This window comes from Habropoda laboriosa, unplaced genomic scaffold (genome assembly GCF_001263275.1).
Source record: "Habropoda laboriosa isolate 0110345459 unplaced genomic scaffold, ASM126327v1 scaffold153, whole genome shotgun sequence".
Taxonomy (NCBI): Eukaryota; Metazoa; Arthropoda; class Insecta; order Hymenoptera; family Apidae; genus Habropoda; species Habropoda laboriosa.
Genome location: NW_017100272.1, coordinates 106060 through 127390, shown reverse-complemented (window position 1 = coordinate 127390; position 21331 = coordinate 106060). Strand labels below are relative to the sequence as shown.

General features: G+C 45.3%; 2 protein-coding genes across 2 annotated transcripts; both read left to right on the top strand.

Moving 5' to 3' along the window:
* The first annotated feature begins 191 nt into the window (after positions 1-191).
* LOC108573515 (L-lactate dehydrogenase-like) lies at positions 192-5062 on the top strand. The gene is made up of 7 exons (XM_017935975.1): positions 192-260; positions 502-648; positions 723-840; positions 3103-3441; positions 3621-3738; positions 3815-3938; positions 4862-5062. Exons 1-7 carry the CDS (start codon positions 192-194, stop codon positions 5060-5062), a joined length of 1116 nt encoding a protein of 371 aa, XP_017791464.1.
* An 821-nt stretch (positions 5063-5883) lies between these two features.
* On the top strand, positions 5884-12277 carry LOC108573523 (L-lactate dehydrogenase A-like 6A). The gene is made up of 6 exons (XM_017935984.1): positions 5884-6045; positions 9913-10030; positions 10157-10330; positions 11036-11209; positions 11311-11552; positions 12101-12277. The coding sequence occupies exons 1-6, from the start codon at positions 5884-5886 to the stop codon at positions 12275-12277; spliced, it is 1047 nt and encodes a 348-aa protein (XP_017791473.1).
* Positions 12278-21331: the final 9054 nt, after the last annotated feature.

Genomic DNA, 21331 nt, shown 5'->3' with positions numbered 1-21331 from the left:
GCCACGAATACCGAAGAAACAGCGACCACCTCGACGCTTGGCCGAGTAACGATAACGTGGTCTAAGTAGCTGGCAGTGGAACGTCTCTACTTGCACCCAATTAACGAGTGAACCGGTAAGTGGAATGTTTAAATTTAATCGTCGAATTGGGAGAACGCAATTGGAGAACGATTGTTTGCAGCTTCTGGAAAATGGAGGACGCGGAGGCTATCGCGGTGAAGACTGAGGCTGAGTTGGAGAGGGAACTAGCCTGCGACGATGTATGATTTCTTCTTTTTTAATATGTTACAGTCTTCTCTTTTTGAAAAAAAAAAAAAATTTCGAACAGAAAAATTTAGCAATTTCTATCAGTCTCTGTTCTTAATTCTCAATTTTTGAGCAGAAAATATATATCGTGCTTAATTTCCTTCCGCGGGAATAATCAACAAGATTCGTTGGCGGGAATAAAATCAGCGTTTCACAGCTTCGAAACGTGTTACCCGACAAAGTGTCTGTTCGCAGGAGGAGGCGCCGTTCACAACCACGACGAAGAACGCGCTGATAACGACCCAGCTAAATCCATGCGACGTCTATCCGCATCGAGTGAAGGTGTCGATCGTCGGCGTAGGAAAGGTTGGGATCGCCTGCGCGATCGCGATCCTGATGAGAGTTAGTATTGGCGCGGAACCGAGACACGCGGATCGCAACGCTCGATCAACCGTTTGATTCCTCGTGATCTTTAGAGGATGGCTAGCGAGGTCTGCTTGATCGACCACGACGCGAACAAGGCTTCCGCCGAGGCCGAGGATATTCAACACGTCGGTGTCTTTTTAGGATGTCCTTTGGTAACTGGCACGTCAGGTACTTCGGAATAACTGTATACACCTTCGTCTGACCCATTTTTCCCGTCACTTTCACCGAAAGCATCGTCGGTTAAGCACAGTTCTTTCATATTTTTTAGAGTATTCTGCTGGATCTTTGTTTCACAGATGAAATTAGAATTAGATGAATACACACAGCTTTTCTACTCGGTTTCCTTGCACATTTTCATTAAAACGCTTCAACCACTCATTCGCATTTGTTAAAATCGAAGATAAAAGAAAGATGACGACTGAAGCTGTGATTATAGTGAACGAACTCGATATGAAGCCAAAAGTTTCATTCGTCAGAACGTCAATTCGTCCGAATGCGTCTTAATACATTGTTGACGGAGACTTTTGTTTCTCAACTGTTAGCGCCGGGAGACTCGAATTGTCATCGGTGGTTTTCATCTGCTGGTGACGAGATACCGGCAGCAATGTGTAAAGAGGAAACTGAACACGAGATGCTGTTTCCAAACGAACCGTATACTATACATATCTACCAATTTTCTACAGCTTCCACAGGAATCCAAACAGCTTACGAAAAGACTGAAACGGCTCACATATGACCATGAAAGGCTACAAAGTCGATCGTCATCTGCCTCCAACAATTCCTTCCGCCATCGAGAAAATCTCGGCCGCGAGACAGGTCGAATTCCAGAAATTTCCGATCGACGCGTCCGCAAGGATAGCAAGCTCGCATGAGCCGCGATCGTTCGGTCGGATCGAGGGTCCGCCGCTTTAAAAAGACAAGCCGTCGCGTCTGGTTGCTCGTCAGGGGACCTTCTGTCAACGTGCAACGGGTCAGAAAGAACGGTCACAGTGGCCGAGAGAAAGGGGGGAATGAGTTTTCGGGACGGGCAGAAGAGTTCCGAGATCCGGATCCTTCGCCTCTTCTACGGTCCTGTCCTTTAATCTTCGCTGTTCATCTACATCGCCGCGGTGCTTACACGCGGCTCTCGCTTCAGCGTTTCCCCGAGCTTTTCACCAGCCAGCTCGTAAATTTCGTGCCACTCTTATTTATCTCGGCCGTGATCGACTCCACGATACATTTTTTCCTTTTTTTCCCTATTCTCTTCTCTTCCACCGACCTTCCCTCTTTCTCTCTTTCGCTCGTTTTTCGCTGTCCTCCCCTGTCAGCCGTGCGCGCGGTAAACGTGCTCGCTTGTAAAAAATATACCACCTTGCTCGGGGAATTCGGGAACAAAAGATCGCTCTCGGTGAAAACGGTGTCTCTTTGTGGTAGCTGGCGAAATTCACCTGGCTACGACATTCTGACTTCGTGCAGCAGAACGAATATTAATTCGTTCGTTGGAAATTTCGAGAGAGAAACGGGGAGGAGTGAGCATACGATGGGCCAGATTGGGTTAAGTAAGGATTGTCGGGTGTTGCTGGATGTCAGGTAACAACAGGACACTTCTTCCATTTCATATATCCTCGTATGAACCTAAAACAACTAGATAACGAAATCCATCGAGATATCTATACATCCTACAATAATAACTATGCAATTCCAAAATGTGGAATACTTAGATTTCTTCCACGAAATTGTCTTCGATTTTATATTTCCCTGCGTTAAACTTTTCATTCTGAACCTAAACTACCTAAACAACGAAATCCATCCAAATCTCCGAAGCGATAAGTTCCACAGACAACCTTGGTCCGCAGTGATCAGCCGTAAATTTAAATGAAGTCCTTAAAATAATCTCGAACGCCAAAGCTCTCGCTTTCGCATGCACCCGTACACACACACACACACACGAGGCTCCCCTTTAATCTCGCGCACGTCCGAGGTAGCAATTACCGGAACAAGTAGAACAGACCCGACTTTTTACAGGGCTAATTTATCTCGCAGCATCATCTCGCAGCACGAGCGTATCTCGGTCGCGTTGCACACGCGGTCACACCGACCTCTATAAAGGTGTTACCCTAAAATTCGTTCCTTCTTACTTCCACCAGCCACGTTATACCCTGTACTTCTTCGCGCTCTTATCCCTCCATCTCTCTTTTTCTCCGAGGAATCCCTCCTTCGTTCGGCGAGACGCGTTCGACCGAACGTTTTGTATTCCAACAGCTTCCGATGGCTTTATTACCGAACGAGATGTTTCCAGAAAAGGGATGGATCTTCTAACGATCCTTTCTGGTTTACGTGTTTCACATGAGGAGAATCTCAATTTTACGTCCTTTCTTCCCGACGCAACGGTCGAATTCCGAAGGATTCACTCATTTCTTCTTTGGTGACTTTGATGTATTTCCGCTTCAGATTTTAGCATGCTGCAGGAGTCGGCAGTGGTGATCATCAGTACGTGTGAAACTGAGCCTGGAGAATCACCGAATCTCAAACATAATCTGAGAGTGTTCAGAAAGCTGATTCCTGTCGTGGCGAAATTCGCCTGCAAGTCTGTGCTGCTAATCGTCACTCAACCGACCGAAGTTATGTCGTACATCGCCTGGAAATTGTCCGGATTCCCTTCGAATCGTGTTCTCGGCGTCGGTACCTTGATCGACTGCGCTAGATTCCAGGATTTCGTGAGCAGAAGGCTGAATATGGCGCGTAGTTCTATTAGCTGCATGGTGGTTGGTGCTCAAGGAGACATGGCTGGTACTTTTCACACGATAATCGACTACTTTTATCGCGTGAGGCACTCAGAAGCTGAAATGATTAACTCCACCTTTTCATATTCTTTCAGAAGAGTTAAGCTCTTCGTAAACAAAGAAAAAATAAATTAGGAGTTAGCCACTTCTGAGTTACTTGTTTATTGAACGATGTGCTTTTCGTAGTTCCTATATGGTCCAGTATTCACGTGGGAGGCATGAAACTTCGGGAGATAAATCCTAGGATAGGGGAACAGGACGACCCTGAGAAGTGGTTCGAAATCGCGGAGAACGTGAAGAACATGTGAGTAATTGCAACGTGCGAGGTTGCGGGACGAGATCTCGCTGTTTTACGCTTATTTTGCGTATACACGTTCCAGTGGCAAGGAGCTGGAGCAGAAGAAGGGATCAAGTTGTTGGGGTGTAGCTGTCGCTACAGCTGAGATCGTCGATGCCATTGTTAGGAACACTAAAGTCGTGCTTCCTGCCTCGACACATATTCTAGTAAGATTATACTTGGAGCATCTCGTTGCTGGAATATCTGGGGTTCTTGTGAACGATTATTCCATCCTGCAAGTCGATGCGATATGCAGAGTGTCTCACTATCTCTCTAAATATTTCTTTTATTTCTGATATTTCCTATGCAACATTGATGGTATCGAAGGACCCATACGCCGCAGAGAATATTCTTGTTTCAAATTCATTTTTTCCACTTGAATATCTCTTTTATTTCTGATATTTCCTGTGCAATTTCGATGGTATCAAAGGACCTATACTGCAGAGAATTTTTTTTCTTCCAACAATTTTCGACAAATGCATATTTCTTCTCTTGCATATTGCAACTAACGTTAAAACGCATTTAAAAATGTATGACATATAACAAAGCCTTGAAGTGATCCTTGACTCTCAAAATAAAAATGAAAAATGTGAAAAGTGTCAACCTTGCAAAAATGAAATGCCCCTTTCCAATTCAATTTTCTAAAATTTCAAAATGCTCCTCTAATTTCCACAAAAAATACAAAATTCCATTCCGTGCAGAATATTCATTCGCCAACCAACGTGTCAATACGCATTCCTTTCCTTTCCCAAACGCCCAAAGTACTCCACATGCCCTTTCTAAAAGTGTCAACCTTGCAAAAATGAAATGCCCCTTTCCAATTCAATTTTCTAAAATTTCAAAATCCTCCTCTAATTTCCACAAAAAATACAAAATTCCATTCCGTGCAGAATATTCGTTCGCCAACCAACGTGTCAATACGCATTCCTTTCCTTTCCCAAACGCCCAAAGTACTCCACATGCCCTTTCTCCCCCCCCCAAAAAAAGACATATGCACCCTCATTTCACCAGTGACAAAACACATGTCCACCGACATACTACAAGCCACCAATTTACACGGTTCAAATGACGAAGAAAATTCGGTTCACAGAGCTGCGCCCACGGGACAGACAAGGACGTGTACATGTCTGTACCCTGCGTGCTTGGCCGTGAGGGTGTGTACTGCACCGTGCGACAGAAGCTGACCGAACAGGAGAAGACCGCCGTACAAGCGTGCGCCGACAACATTCGAAGCGTGCTCAGGGAGTGTGGCATCCTCTCGCAGGAGACGAACAACGATATCGAGCTCTGAGGAACCACGAAAAAGAAGAACAAGTAGAAGACGGTGGAGGAACGAAGGGCCACGCGCTACCGGAAATTGCAACGAGAGAGAGAGAGATCGAACCCGAAGGAAGCAACGTTTTAGAAGGCGTCTTCATCAATAACGAGCGAGCGCACCTGGCGACCGGTTCTCTCTACGTGTACTTGATCGGCGTAATAAATGACAGTACAGGAATCGACTTCCTAGAAAACTATCGGGTCCCTCGCGAACAACCAGTCCTGCTCGTGTACTTTGCGTCGTATTATGAGATGTTCGTGGCGTCTGTCGATGGATCATTCGCGAGTCGATTAAGCGGTGGGATGTGTACGAAGGAATCCTGATTTATCGTACAACTTGCATCATTGTTCCGCGCCACTTGCCGGGATATCAGAGAAGAGGTTTCGGTTTAAATGGATTTTGTAATTGTTAAATTTTTAGCGAGGAAGGAAGTATCTATGGCGAAGGTAAATTGGTAATTTCGTTGAAATGAGCGGAAATTGAAAGGTAATTGTGTACCCCACCTGCGTCGATTTAACAGCTGTCCGTCAATTTCGTCTGTTCACCTTTACCATGAAAAGTGAAAAGAATGATAAAGCTGTCGTTTCTTTCATACACCTTGAATATATTTCTATTCTATCGCGAATGAGTGTCTTTGTATACTGTTGCACAACTTCAAGCTTCACTGTCATTTTCGTTGCTCGATCTCACGAGGGCTAAATTTATAGAGTGTTAAAGAGATCTTCTAGGCTATTGATTTATCTTTCGGTCGTTAAAATCCTCGGGTTGCTGAGTCCTGAATATCAGGTTCATCGATGGCCGTGCCTAAAAAGAAGATACCCGATTCCGCCTGGAACACAGCCACGTTTTTGCTCACCAAGCAGCCGGAAGATTTCGCGGACGGTCATCGCGTTAAAATCGCGATCGTCGGCAGTGGTTACACAGGCGTGGCCGTTGGAATCGCGATTCTCTTCAAGGTTCGTCGAATCTTCCGCTATCTCACTTCTAACCTCTCTCTTTACTCTCATTTCCTCGATAAAAATCCTCAAAATCCGTGATCTCTACTAAAAAAAGAGCGAAAAATTTACAAACACGCACACTGGAGGCACGTGATTCGTATTTGTCCGGAGGAATGATCGTCGAGGTTACGCACAGCCCCCCGAGTATGCATTCTAGCATCGACAAAGGGTTCGGAGCCTGAGGAATGTTCCGGATACGCGTGTGCACCGCGTATACGTGCATTTATGCGAGGAACGAGAGGTCTGAATGTAGGCTCGTTAGTGTGCCAGGATGAAAAAGGGCTATTATGCAAATGATCGACGAAAGCGCAGAGAAGAGGGAATTCGGCGACGAGGCAAGTGAAGATCGGAACGTGAAAGCCAGGCGAAGAGCGAGTTGTGGAAGCTCGAAGGAGAGAAAGAAGCGGTGGGAAAGAGAGACGAAGTAGACGAGGAGGAACGTGCTGCTTCCTTTCGCTCGTTATCGGATCGTAACGCGAGCATTTACACGTCGGACGCCCCCGCAGGATCGCCGCGGAGCTGATTTACGTTAGTCACCAGAGGAGGAAAGCTGAAATCCATACCCGTCTACGAGGACACCCAACCCTTATCGCTCTCGCTCATCCAACAACCGTGGATTATTTTCTCGTGCGTGCATATAAGAGAAGAGTACCTAACCTCTCTCCCTTTCGCAATCTTACGGAAGCGACGATTTAAGCGAACCTTGTACATAAAGGTCTTCCCTTCCCTTTTGTCCATGCAAAATATGCATATAAGAGAAGAGTACCTAACCTCTCTCCCTTTCGCAATCTTACGGAAGCGACGATTTAAACGAACCTTGTACATAAAGGTCTTCCCTTCCCTTTTGTCCATGCAAAATACCCCCCCCCTCTCTCTTTATGAATGACTCTGACATTACGAATCGGTTCGGTGCACCTCGAGAGAGCGGAACCGCTTCGGTAGTTTCTCGTGCACACGCTTTTAACCAGGGTAAAGCACAGCTCGGTTAATCGAATGAGTCACCTAAATTAGAACAAACACCGTTGCATATAATCGTCACACAGATAGAGAGCTCGTGGGAGGAAGGTCGCGGTGGAACGGGGTGAAACCGTCGAAGGAGGTTGGTAATCGGTGTGTGCCAGCAACATTCCGGTAGGAGGTAATGAACGTGGGCGACTAATTCCAGGTTTCGGTTTCCGTGGATCGTTACGAGGGCAAACAATGAAGGCCGCGGATAGACGGACGTTGGAGGCGTATCTCTTTGCTGTCATTAGCCCTGTTTGGCAAAGCGACTCTCTCTCTCTCTCTCTCTCTCTCTACTATACACGTGTATATTGTCCCGTAATAATAACCGCGATATTTCTCTTTGCTACTATTTCACTCTGTCATCATGGTTCGTAATGATAGCTCCGGAGAAGGTTTATGTATACCCCCTTTGGTCCTTGTATAATGATTCTCGTGACGTGAATAAAATAAACATTAATGCGGGATAGTAGGAGTAGGTCGAAGTCGTTAATGTCACCGAAAATATTCCAAGATATACCTAGTGTCGCCTAAGCTACGACGAGATTGGGAGACGAATGTGTAACGGTGAAAAGTGGCAGGGAGGTGCAAAAGAATAACAAGAAGCAACAGGTTGAGGTACCTCGTGAAATTAATAAACGTTAACGTAGAATCGAAGATACAGCAAACTAAACACCGGCGAGACGAATGTGCAAGAGCGCAAAGAAAAAAGGAGGTGAGAAAGAATAAGAAGAAGCTGAGGTAGCGAACGGTGCGGTTGCACCGTTGGTCCCCAGCTTGGCAGATCGCATCAACGAGATGATCGCGAGGTACCAGCGTTCCAGTACCATCTCCGCTGTGTCCACCTTGCGAGCCTACTACGCCCAACCAGCTCGGTAGTACTTGCATAAGACGTTCGTCTTCTTCTTCTTGTTCTCGTCGCTGCTCGACCCGTTGTTACGTGTCATGTACGTCGGGCCGCATTAAATCGTACAAACCATCTCACGAGTCGGTGAGAGCTGACGGTGAAAACCCTTCGTCCTCCGTACTACCTCCTCCCACTTGTACAAACGAAAACGGCAATTTGAAGAAAAAGAGAAAAACGTTAGTCCAGCTCTGGTCTAAAGCCACTTTCTATCTATAGAAATTACAACGAAGACGATCCACCACCGGAAGCATAATAAAACGTGTGACGGATCGAGTGTCACACCTTCGGTGTCCTGTGATCAACCGAACGTCCCTCGAGCGAAATCGACGAGGCTAACCAAGGGTGAAACGCAGCTCGACTCTCTATAGTAGAGGTAACTAGAACCGCATGAGAGACTACGAGAGAAGTAGCAGAGCGATGCGCTCGATTTTGCTCCGATCGAAAATGCAAATTATATACCTGGCTGTCGTCGTTTACCTAACCGTCCGTGAATCGTTAATGCACCGCCAGATATTCCTCGTCTTTCTCACTCTGTCAACCACCATTTGCCCACCACCGCGGTCATGCGTCATTAAAAATCTCGTTAGAAAGTGCACACGGCGGAGAAGGGGAATTTTTTGTAAGTTAATTACCGGGCGATATCGTCGCGCGATACGTGTGGATATTACACGGCCGGATAAGAAGAGGGGAACGAACGAAAGTGCGAGAGGGGGAAGGTGGTGGGAAAAAAAGGAGGCAAAGAAGGAAGGAACAAGGGTGGAAGACAGCGATGGGCCAGCGAGGAAACTTCATCAGCTGCGATATTATGCATGCTGCGGAAGTCATGCTTGATGAAGTATGGTGATTAAGCGGTGTACAATAACAGATTGGAAGCACAAGGGCGTAACGTAATATATTAAGAAGCCCGTTCTCTGTTTGGTAGCCGCGCGGGTTTGCCTTTAACGTGTGAAAGCACCATCTGTCAGAGAAAAATGTGTCCATCTGCTAGCGCGGAAGCGAAAGTGAAGAAACAGAGAACGTTCTTACACGTGTCTCTGTATACGTTCTTTAGGCCTGTTCGCTACGAAAACGGCGCCTCGATACACCCTATTATTCAGCCGGTCGAATTAGACGGTGATTAAGAGAAATTACCGGGGTTGGAAAAAAAGCTGGGTGAACGCGATTGATGGGCGCGAGGGGTGTCGCTCGAGCAAGTTTCCACGCGAAATTATAGACGATACAGAAGTGGCGCATCAATTATAACCGAGGAGGAAACGAGATTTTGACAAATACGTAATCGCCCAGAGCAACGTTCACGATCTTCGATCAATTATACCTTCGCCTCTTCCTTCGAACACGTTCCAACCAACCTTCTAATACCTTCTCTATCTCTCCATCGACCTCGCACCGCGATAGAGAAATTACGCCAACGATAGAAAGTTCCGCCGATATAAACGATCGGTTAATACGAATTTTCTCTGTTACGTTTACACCTAGACTACGAACACTTGATTAAGGTATACATGCACGTATGTGCCAGCTAAAAATGATCTCGAGTAATCTAACAAACACCAGGATAATTACCGACAACGATGAAAAAATCCATAGTTCCATCAAATTCGTGTTACGTAAGGTATCAAAGGAGAGAAAGGAGGGGGGAGAGAGAGAATCGTGACGGAGAGCACCGCCGACAAAGTGGTTCCTCTGCATCAGAGGCGATCAGACCCCTAACGATCCTTCGCATTAAGGGATCGCTCGAATGGCGCGATCGATCGCGAGCTAGCGAGCGCCGGCGCGTACTCTCTTAATGCGATTCCCGGGGGTCTTGATTGCGTAACGATTCCGAGTGCGTAATAACTCTGGCCGTCAGCTAGTTCCCGTTAATTACTCTTTATAATCTTCTGTTTCTGTGCGATGCGGCGGCCTCCGTTGCGCAGCGTCTCGCCTCCGAGCTGGTGTTCATAGACATGAACGAGGAATTGGCGAAAGCCGAGGCGGAAGACATCAGCCACGCGGCGGCCTTCCTTGGAAATCCGAGGATCATCGGTACCAAAGGTGAAAACGAGCCTCACCTCGTCGCGAGGTGTTTCTTTCCTTTTTTTTTTCCTTTCCGTCTACAGATGAGGAAACGGGAGGATGGATTGTAGCCGGTAACTGTGGGATTTTCTCTTGTGCTTTTAGATTGTTCGTTGGCGAGGGACGCGACAGTATGCGTGATTACTGTGGGAGATAAGGCTACGAACGGACAGGATTCGAGCACCGTGCTGCAGAATAATTTGAATATATTCAGGGAAGTGATACCGAACGTGTGCAAGTACGCGCCGAATAGCGTGCTCTTGATTATTACCGCGCCAGGTATTTCTTAAGTGCTTGTTCAGTTTGTTGGCGAGGAGATTTAGTAGGTAAAGAGACGACTAATTGTTGGTTTAGTATGATTTATTCGAGGAATATCGTGTTTAGTTCTATTGAAAATTGGTTTCAATAGGTCAAGAGACGATTGATTGTTCATTCAGTATGATTTACTCATCGAATCTCACAATTTACCTGTTTACCTTTACTAGCCTTTTTACGCCAGCAGCGAAGAATACTTTGTCTTGTTTGAGTCAATTTTGCATATTAGTTTTTCCTTCATTAACGTGGAACTTAATCCCATGTAATGACTTATTGACGAGGCCAAACAAAAAGAAATTTCAAGTATAAGGCAGCCTAATTTTTTCGATTTTTCAATTCCTCAATTTTTTTTATACATATTTTAACTTTACTTCTTATTTAAATATTTCCTTCTCTCTTTACATAATCACCCTCGTGCATTCTATCACCGAGAATAAGGCAGATATGGCAGCCTAATTTTTCCTAATTTTTTAATTCCTCAATTTTTTTATATGTACATACCAAAATAATTGTCAAACAGCCCCGTACTTCTTACTTAAACATTTCCTCCTCTCTTTACATACCGAACGCCCCTCGTCACAGAGAATGCAACGTTTCGTAAGCACCGGCCAAATGTTCCTCGATATCGACGCGCCTCAAGTGGAATAACGATGTCGTATTACATTTCAGTGGACATATTATCGTACGCAGCGATGAAACTCTCAGGCTTCCCGCCACACCGAGTCGTTGGACTTGGCACGTTTTTGGACAGCTGTAGGTTTCAGTACTTCATCGCGCAGAAGCTCGGAATTTCGGCGAAAGCTGTACAAGCCAGTATAATTTGCGAGAACGGGCCTACGTCTGGTAATATTGTACAAAAGAATCACAATCTCCTACGATTATCGGTCTTATCGTTGAAACTGTACGTATCTTAACAAACGCTGTTTGAAACGTGGATGGAACAGTGCCTATATGGTCAGCTGTGACGGTAATGGGCATTAAACTGAAAGACATCAACAAAGACATAGGCACCAAGGCGGACCCGGAGTCCTGGGGCGAGCTGCACAACAAAGTAATCGATTGCGACAGCGATCTTATCTCGAGGAAGGGTTATCGCTGCTGGGGCACCGGTATTTGCGCCGCTGAGGTTGTGGACGCCATCGTGCGGAATACCTGCATTTGCATCACTCTATCCACGTATCTGAAAGTACCGTTTCGGACTAATTGAATTTACCTTCTATCAATTTGTACCGGGATATTAACTCTTTCGCGGCGGACGGTTCTGACGCGAGAGCCTTAAGCCGCGTATGTACCATATGTAATAGCAACGCGTTATACAGAAAAATTGTAGAATTTGTCTATACAAGATTATGTTAAGCAAGTTGTACGTCAGCCATCGAGAGTCGGTGGAGATCAAGGACAGTTACAAAATATAGAAGACTTTAATTCTTTTATTTTTTAATATATAGGACTTTAACCCTTTCATTTTTCTTTACCTTAACCCTTTGAATATTTGGGTGCTCTGTGACGTTAGAACCTTTGGTGCACTTCCACCTTAATCTAATCCTTAATTTCTCCATTTGTGCATCCTCGTTTAAAGTTAATGAAACAAATTTTGAAACGAGACGGGCAAAATAAAAAATTTTGCGACTGTGGTTGAATATCTTTCATCTACCGCGGCGAAAGGGTTAAAACGACGTAGAATTGCCTATAATTACGTCAACGACTGCCAAAATTCTGCTTATCGACTTCCAGGGTTGTCGTCACGGCCTAGAAAAAGACGTCTACATGTCTCTACCTTGCATAATCGGCAGAAACGGCATCCAAACTCTACTCCGTCATCCCTACACCCCCGAAGAACAGGAGCAAACAGAAGCGTCATGTCGAGCCATCTACGAGACCCAAAAATCCAATGTAAACGGTCTAGAATAAAATTCGTCCGCTGTATCACGCAGTCTCTTATCTATCCCGCAAATTTACACGCTCATTAACAGAACCAAGATTACAAACGCTTAAACCCAGAACAAGATACCGATTCATCTCGAGTAAACAAGCACCGAGAGTGAACTTCTCTCCGCGAAGCGTGGAATAAAAGCGCGACGAGGGCGATCTCGCGACTCTCTTTATTGCGCTCGCGCCTGGATCAGTTAAGAAGATTTCTGCGGAATGCAGAAGAGCCGCGCGTATAACGTTACCCCCCCGGTACGAATCTGGAGAACGATCGCAGGCAGCGTTTGTTTAATCGAATCCTCGTTTAGTTCGTTGCACACAGGCAAACCGTTGCACCCGGACGAATAGGGGAGGCGCTATAAATCGCGGGCGCACGCCACTCGCCACGATTTCGGCCAATTTGCCGAGATTAATGCGGACCGTCGGTAATTAATTGGCCGGCGTAGCCTCGCCGGTTAACAGTCCCGCCAACGGCGACCAGACATGATGAAACGATCGCTATTACAAACATAAAGCAACGCCAGTTTCGAGGCCGCGACGGTCAACGATACCCGGCAATCTGTTATAAAATTCGTTTCTCGCCGATACCGGCCCTTTTGTCTCTGTCAGCCGTGGCATTAGTCAACGTGTTCTCTCGCTTTCGACGCTACCGTCGAACGCTCGACATATTCGATAAAGTCGTTCTCTCCGAACGACAGAGATATACAGAAAACGAGAAGAAGAAGAGAGAGAGAGAGAGAAAGGGAGTGACGAAAAAATACATCGTGTTCAATAACGAATCCGACAGCGGTTCCTACTTAACCACAGCTCGTACAGGTGACCAGAAGAAGAAGAAATTTATTCATGGAATTCAGCGAGGCTTCGTTTGTCGCGGGTTAACGTATATATACATATATACGTAGTACGCGGTTCGAAATAATCGACGGTGATTCATTACCACAATTACACAGTCGAAATTTCATCGGTGCAAACGAGAGGCAAGTGGAAAAAGCGCGTGAAACAGAGACGCGACCGTGGTAACCGAAGCTATACCTGCTGCTTTTTAATGGCTCTCCCTCTCCCCCCTCCGAGCTTCGTTCCTCTTTCACGACTTTGTCATTCTCGAAACTTACGGTCCAGGACCGTAAAGCTGCGCGAAGGTAGCGGTGGCTGATAATATTAACCGGTGGGCTTCGTTGTCGTCGAGTCGCGCGGCTAACCACCTTCGTGGTACGCGACAGGAGCACGAGGACACGTCGGTGATTCATTATCCATGCTAACGAATGTGCGTTACGAGAAAGAGGGAGAGGAAAGAGACGAGAGAGAGACGAGAGGAGGTGTATATAGGAAAGGGTTTCCTGTGGCTGGAAGCCACACCAATAACGACGGGGAGCACGACAACGTCTTCATCTCCGACGAGGCACTCGGGCTTCTCTTCTCAGGCGAAGCCATTTTTCTGTATTATCTCGATGACGCGTCCCGGGTACATAATTTATACCGCGGCGCGCGATTATGGATCTAATGACGTAATTCCGTGCGTCGACGTTCAGAACTGACGACATTGTTCTACTTCGTTCCTGCGTTTCACTTTCGGAACGTGGAAATTAGAACGTCAGTCGAGGAGCCAATATGGAATACTCGGTTTTTCTGGAACGTGGTATCTTTGTGCGCATTGAAGATAAATTGAAAGAAGGCGAAGTAAGTTAAAAAGAAGTAAGGGTTTGAGAACAGGGCTGTGGAGAGTCAAATTATTCGAAAGATTCGGATGATTTCAAACATGACTTCTTTATTCGGATATCTGGAATATTAGAATCGAAGATTTAAGGCTTTCACGTCCCGGAGCACAATTATTATCGAGGCTTCAGTCCAAGTATTCCGATTTCAACTTCTCTTCATCAACCGAGTGACCTTGGGAAAAATCGAAGAATCGATCCAGCCTATAGCGCATATCCCCACCGCGAAACAGCGTTCGCCGAGTAATAATTTGACCACGACTAGCGCGAGGAAAATTCATATTCGACGAAGGGGGTGGGTGAGCGAAAAAGAGGGAGGATCCCGAGGACATCGTTCACCTGTGGAACACCGCGGTAGGTACTACTAATTACTGTACTTTTTATTTCGTCCCGACATAATGCCTGGCCGGTTCGGTCCACCGCGAGAGCCAAGAGAGAAAAAAAGAAGAACGTGTGTAGGAGTAAAAAGGGAGAGGGACCAGCCTCCTGTGGCTATGTGGCCCATGGAGAACAATTTCTCCCCTATCCTCCGGCCCCCCGCCAGTGCAATATCCGATGCGTTTGGATCATTTATGCGGCGACCACGACACCGATCCTAAAGCATTCGGACGGCGTCGTAAAATCGCTAGGAGAAGAGAGTGTGGGGAGGCAAGGTTGGTTCTTGATTGAGTTACGATTTAATTAGTCCGCGCGGCCAATCAGTAATTAAGATATCCGCTAATCAACCGACCCGACCCCCCTTCGATCTCTCTTCTCTCCACCCTATAGTGTGTGCATTAGCTCAGTGTGTTGCTGCTCCCCTTCCGAACATTCTCTACCTTTTCCTTCCTTCTTCTTCTCCCTTCCTTTCTTCCGCCCAGTTTCTCTACTACCTTATCCTTCCTGCTTCCCGGTTGCCCGTTCGGCCAGTGAATCAATCGACCGCGAGTGGTCCGTGGGTTCGGCAGCCCGGACGATTTTACGTCCGTGATTAATCCTCAAAAAGGAAGAGAACCGCCGGAGGGATGGCAAAAAGAAGATAGATAGGGGAAATGGTGGGAGGGATTTGGTCCTCGTTATGCAGACTAGTTCTATAATCCTTGACTCCGTTCAATGGTTCTTCTTCCAACGGTGTTCACGGGGTACAGTGGCGTTCAGAAGTATTGGGACACTCAGGAATGTTGTATGATTTGAATTACAGTTTTTTGGGTCTCGATAATTTTCCGATGATTGTTTAAGTTTCAATTCAGATATCTCGTAGATTTTTTTCGCAACGTTTAGTACCACGTATCTGCAAAAATTGATGCGCTCCTTATATTACGAGATTCTAGGGCTGAATAATTTTCTTTTACGATCTCAAGAATTTTGTGACGACTGTCTACGCTTGAATTCAGAAATCTCTTAACTCTCTTCGCCAAATTTAGTATAGGTACGTTTGTTGTATTAAAGATTCTAAGCTAATTTCTTTGGATCCTCTGATCTCGATAATTTTGCGGCGACTGTCTACGCTTGAATTCAGAAATCTCTTAAATTCTTTCGCCAAAATTAGTATACGCTTGTTACATTGCAAGATTCTAGGCTGATTCCTTGGATCCTTTGATTTCGATAATTTTACCAGTGCTCGCTTCAGATTAATTTTGAAAGGGAGTGTACGAGGCTCCTTTTTCTTCGATTTCGTAGAAGGTGGATAATCATTGCTACCAGGGTGTAGTGGATTCGTTGATGATGTATGAAATTGCAGTGATTTTAATGGAAAATTAATATCCTGTCAATGGGAAACAGCGTAAGATAGTTGGAACTTTGGTATTCAGATTTAACGATCGAGGGTACCCCTGTGTTGCTCTAAAATAGATGTCACTTTAAGCGGAGTAGGACGTGTCCAGGCGAACCTCAGGTAGAAATCAGGGTGAGATTAATCACCTGTTCGGGTTCTTGCTATAGCTCTGGCTGCACTTGTTACCTCATTAAATCAAATATATGGTACCAGGTCGTACGGAAAACGAGCCGTAATTCATAATAACTGCGACAGTTATGCACCGTGTGCACGCCCTGTGTGACAAATATTCTAAGTAAGCGTTTAACGTCGCAGCCTTGCTTCGAGAAAGGGCTACTTGATAGCGAGTACATACATAACGAGAGTCTATAATTCTTACTTTCGTTACCAACGCATCAAACTAACATTCAAGTCTTTTCCACGTTAACAATAATTTTCCTTCTTTCACAAGCTTTCTATGGAATTTTATAATTAACATTTGAGTGTTCTCTGAATTTTAAAACACAAATTTGTGCCTTTCACAAATTTCATTTTGCTTCCTGACCAACTCGGCGATCCAAGAGCAACGTCAATACCCGCACAAAAATAATTTCCAAATGCAAAAATACTAAAAATTGATAAAAAAGAAAAAATCGTCAGAGGAGAATCTTCATAACCGCGTCATCTATCGGACCCACGAAGAACCCGAACTCTGACATAGGTAACCCACAGAAACCTTCGCTCGATTCCACAGTACTACTTGGTTCCCTTTTTTCAACGCCGTCGGGCACGACATTGCCGAAGGAAGTTGATCACCGTGCAGCCAATGACCGTCCACCAATAATCTCTCTCTTGGAAGGTTTTTCTCAATTTTTAAACGTCGATCCCGTTTCCACACGCGCGCCACCGTTCGAACGAGCGAAAGCTCGATACGAATTCGGGCAACGAGAAGGGGTTTTTTCTTCGGAGAGCGAGATTAAACGTGGTATCTGTACGCGGTGTGCGTGAGATAGCGTTGATTGTAATTAATAGCCGAGCATTGCGTTAGCCCTGCAGCCGGTTAATTGTCGAGGGGAAGATTAATGGCGCGAAATCACGCCAATACCGGCCGATTGTCCGAAACCGATCACCCTGTCCCGATTCGTGCTTTCGTGTTTCGAACGTGGCGAAACTCGTTTCTCGTTACACTTGTTCCCAACGATAAAACGAACGCTGCGCGGAAAATTATTCGCGACCGGTTAGATACACCCCGCGATATTTTTATCTCAAACTCTCCAAACTGTCTCTCTCTCTCTCGCTATCTTTCTCTATCGTGAAATTAATTAAGATTTATTAGACGATGTCTGGGTATCGTATCGAAGCGTTAAATACTTCGCACCTGTCGTTTCTAACGTGTCCACTCACCAACCGAGAATTATGACGTCGCGGGATAGGAAAAAACCGGTTGCTTTCCGCGAGATCGTAAGAATGTGAATAGGTAGGTAGGCGAACTACGGTTGAATATGCAATTCGTAGATATTTCATGGATTACCGAGGTAGCAACAGGTGAGGTTGATCAACGTGAATTTCTACGATTGCATTATTCCCTCATGGGAAGCGTTCGGGAAAAGAATCGCCGGCTAATCGAATCCCCTATAGATACACGTCCGGCAAGGTAATTACCTCGACGCAGTAATGCATCGTATAGGTGGAAGATGAACGCGGTTACATCCCTTAATACGATACGTGACTGTCTTCGAACGAGGATTCTGGATCTCTCGAAATCGCGGGAGAGAAAAAGAGACGAAAATTCCACGGAGATAAGGTGATTAATCCGTTCGATGTAACCAACGATCGCTGTATACCTTAACCTTTAACCGATGGAGAAACTCCGTAGTGATTCACCGAATTGTAGTTACTTTATCTTCAGTCTTGAACTTTACGCGACGATACGAAAACCTCTATTGCCAAAGTGGCGGTGTCACGTTTCTCTTAGGTGATAACGTTCGGAAGATAATCCCGTACTTGAGACCTTCTGTACCAATCGATCGAACCTCGATGCTAATAACAACTTTTTACGATGTATACATTGCCGAAAATATTCCTCTACTTATCCCACCGTTTCGATTTATCGGGAGTGTTCTACGTAAACAACAACACACGCCTCGTGTTTTCGCTATTTCCTAATTCGTGTCGAATCGTATCAAGCCTATCGTTCACACGACCATCACGTTCCAGTAGTTGATTTATTTGGAGACGGCGACGCAGCGTGTGCGTCCAGTGCTACCTTCGATATTCAGTACAGTAAACGATGTAGCATTTTTTTTGTAGGATATTGTAAAGTAACGGGAATTCACCGGTGGGTCATGCCGTTTATCTAATTATTTTTGTCATTTGGTGGCCATCGGTGGGTCACGTCGGTAAATAAGTGCATCACTCGATGACCCATAGGTTAAGTTGGAGAATAGGATCGTTCGATGATCCACGCATGGGTCACTTTGGAAAAAGTCACTCGATGACCCACCATGGGTCACGTTTGAAAATAAGTATTTCACTCGATGACCCATGCATGGGCCACGTTGACAAACAGAATCATCCAATAATCCACGCGTGGGTCACTTCGGAAAAAAGTGCTACACTCGGTGACCCACCATGGGTCACGTCGGCAAATAAGTATTTCACTCAATTACCCACGCGTGGGTCACTTTAGAAAAAGACTATTTCACTCGATGACACACAATGGGTCACGTTGGCAAACATGCGTTCAATACCCGACGCGTGGGTCACGTCGGTAAAGTGCATCACGCCGACAAAGAAGATTATCGCTCGATGACCCACCGATGTGACCCACCATCCTCAACGCGTCAAACACTGATAACGTCCAACATCTCTTCCCACGTCGATTATCAAGTAACCGAGTTTTCACTAACTCGGCACAGCCAGAACAATGCTTCGTAATCGTCGTAGATCAGGAAAATTGGCAGGTGCAAGGTGAAACGCGGCTAAATTCATAAGGGCTGTAATTCCAGAGAAATAATTTCCCCGATGCTAGACCGGTACATACGCGATCGTCGGCTACGCGGCTGATTTACAGCAGGATCCTGAATTACCGATCGCGAACGCTTAGATCCCGCCTTACCGTCAACAGTAAGCGGCCGAGGGTAGAGCATGATCGAGGGATGGACGCGCGTACACACGGTGGATCGCGGCAGATTCCAGATTGCACGTCGATTATGCCCCGATTTCAGATTTACGACCCACCGAAACCTGTCCATGCGGCACTTATTTATAGTTACAGGGAATCACTTGTTGCCAACCTTCTCTCTACACCCTCCTCTTTCTCCTTTCTCCCTTTGCTTCTCTCTATTTCTCTGCACGCGTGAACGCGCCTTTTAACGCTCGCCTTCTCTTTCCCCGCGGTGGACGACGACCACCCGTGTGTACGTGGCGAACGAACCCAAGAACAATTTTAACAACATTCCGCATGAATCACAACGGAATCTTAATTGAACAATGATTTATGTGTTTGATTGGACTTCAGATTTCCTTCGAATATTTTATTCCGCTGAATGATGTATATGGAATTATTAAACCACCCGCTATTATATCATCTCGTTCTCCACCTTGCTGGTTCCGAGGTGAACGGGTTTCACTCAACTGGCTATCGAGAGAGAGAGAGAGATGCTTTACTAAAATTAATCGTTTCAAAAGCGAACCGGTAATAAGAGCAAAACTCGAGAAGCGACTGTCTTTCGCAATTTTACTCGAACGTCCGACAGGAATCGCGAGTAAAATCGAGATAAAAATCTCATCCCAAATGGTAGTAACATCTTCAATATCAGAGACACGAGTGAGCGCGAGCATGCACGGAAGCAGTTCCGTGCTGCGGTAGAGATACAACATTGTACGATCTCCGCCCAGGTAATTCGACGAAATTGTACCTACATGATCGAATCATATTTGCCCCGTGTAAAGTCGAAATATAGTTGCTCGTTTTTTTCACCTCCTTTTCGTTGCTCGTGAAATGAACGGTTGCGAGGTGTATCAGATGTGTGAGTGGCGATCGTTCATAGGTACACTTATCCGGAGAGAGGAAAGAAAAGGAAAAAAAGAAAGAAACGGCACGAAAGAACAAGCGTTTTTACAAATTGTTCAGCGGCGGCAGGAAAGATACGCAATTAGTCGGGGCACAGTGGTCCCAGTCGAATCGATACCAAACGTGGTGCAATTAGCAACTTTGGATCGATTCGAGATTTACAAAGTCCGGTTTCGCCGGCGGTCGTCGCTGTTTAACCGTTTCAAAAATGCCGCGGCTAAGAACCGGGGCTAATTGGACGATCGGTTTGCGCTTTATGCGATCGATTAATTTATCGCGTTGCGCGATTTAACGAAAGAAGACGCGACCCGATCGAACCCTTTACAGACGCTACTAATTGGCAGTAAAGTCGTCCCGCGTAATTATCGCGGTGTCACGTCGTTAAACGGCGCAGTAAACCGTAACGTGTTATAATTAATCGCGATGTAAATTCAATTGGTTCGAACACGTTTCTTTTTCAACGTTTGCGCACAATTTTTGTACGAAACTCGTCTTAGAGGTGTTCGTTTTACGTTGATCGACTACGACTTGATTTGGACGCCTTGGAGACGTATGTATGTAGGAACCGATACGTTTTAACGATGTACGAAAATTACTTAATTGGTAAGTAAGGAAATCACGAATTACCGATGAATAAAGTTGGCAAATTGCACAAATCGATTAACTCCATAAAATGAGAAGTCGAGAAATTATTATAAATATAAAATGTTATGACTATACCAAGTGCTTTGACACTTAAATTTAAGATTTTTCAAAAAGTGGAGTTAATCGATTTGTGCACTGAACGGCTCAATTAAGAAACAGAAGGTAGTCTTTATAAATTTGGCACATGAATGCGATTACGAGTTCCATTTAGCGTTTCAGGCGTAGAATTTTGGGAACACATTTTCGAAATATTATACTTTGAGAAAATGAAATTAAGAAAAATTCATTTCTTCATCCCTCTAAATGGAAATACCCTTTTATCAGAGCATATAGCCTAGAATATGAGATTCTGAAAAGTGTCTCTCCCAAGTTTCAAGTTGATTAGACGAAAATTGAAGGTGATAAGAGACCTTAATTTTTAACATTGGACGTCTTTTGGACGTCTTTATTATAAATAACACCAGAATTTTTGTAATACGAACCTCACGAATCGTAATACTCGAAGACGTTTCAATGCCTCAATCCAACATTGTTGCAGCAGCCTCGTACTCCGAGACTACGTTTCACCCGAAGAGGGCAAGAAAATCGCTCGCAGCAAATGTTTCTGCTGTGTCCTTCTTACAGAGCAACCTTCTTATTACGGATTAACGTTATGCTTGGAAATGGCGGTTGCAGGAAGAAAAACAATAAAGCGAAGGTATATTACAGGATTACGCGTTCACATAAATGGTCTACACGACCGTTTTTCAGTAGTCTCGCTTTTTGCGATGCAAACCGACCACGAATTATATATTTCTACCTGCACTCATCAAGAAAACGTCCTCGAGTTTTCATGGTTCTCTCTGTACGCCACCTGTACGCTTCTTCATACG

Excerpts from the sequence above, each read along its gene's own strand:
- LOC108573515 (XM_017935975.1), top strand. The coding sequence starts at position 192 with ATGGAGGACGCGGAGGCTATCGCGGTGAAGACTGAGGCTGAGTTGGAG. Across the intron at positions 3,739-3,814 it reads GCGGAGAACGTGAAGAACAT|TGGCAAGGAGCTGGAGCAGA; the intron begins GTGAGTAATTGC and ends TACACGTTCCAG. Across the intron at positions 3,939-4,861 it reads CTGCCTCGACACATATTCTA|AGCTGCGCCCACGGGACAGA; the intron begins GTAAGATTATAC and ends TTCGGTTCACAG.
- LOC108573523 (XM_017935984.1), top strand. The coding sequence starts at position 5,884 with ATGGCCGTGCCTAAAAAGAAGATACCCGATTCCGCCTGGAACACAGCC. Across the intron at positions 10,331-11,035 it reads CTTGATTATTACCGCGCCAG|TGGACATATTATCGTACGCA; the intron begins GTATTTCTTAAG and ends ATTACATTTCAG. Across the intron at positions 11,210-11,310 it reads CGAGAACGGGCCTACGTCTG|TGCCTATATGGTCAGCTGTG; the intron begins GTAATATTGTAC and ends TGGATGGAACAG.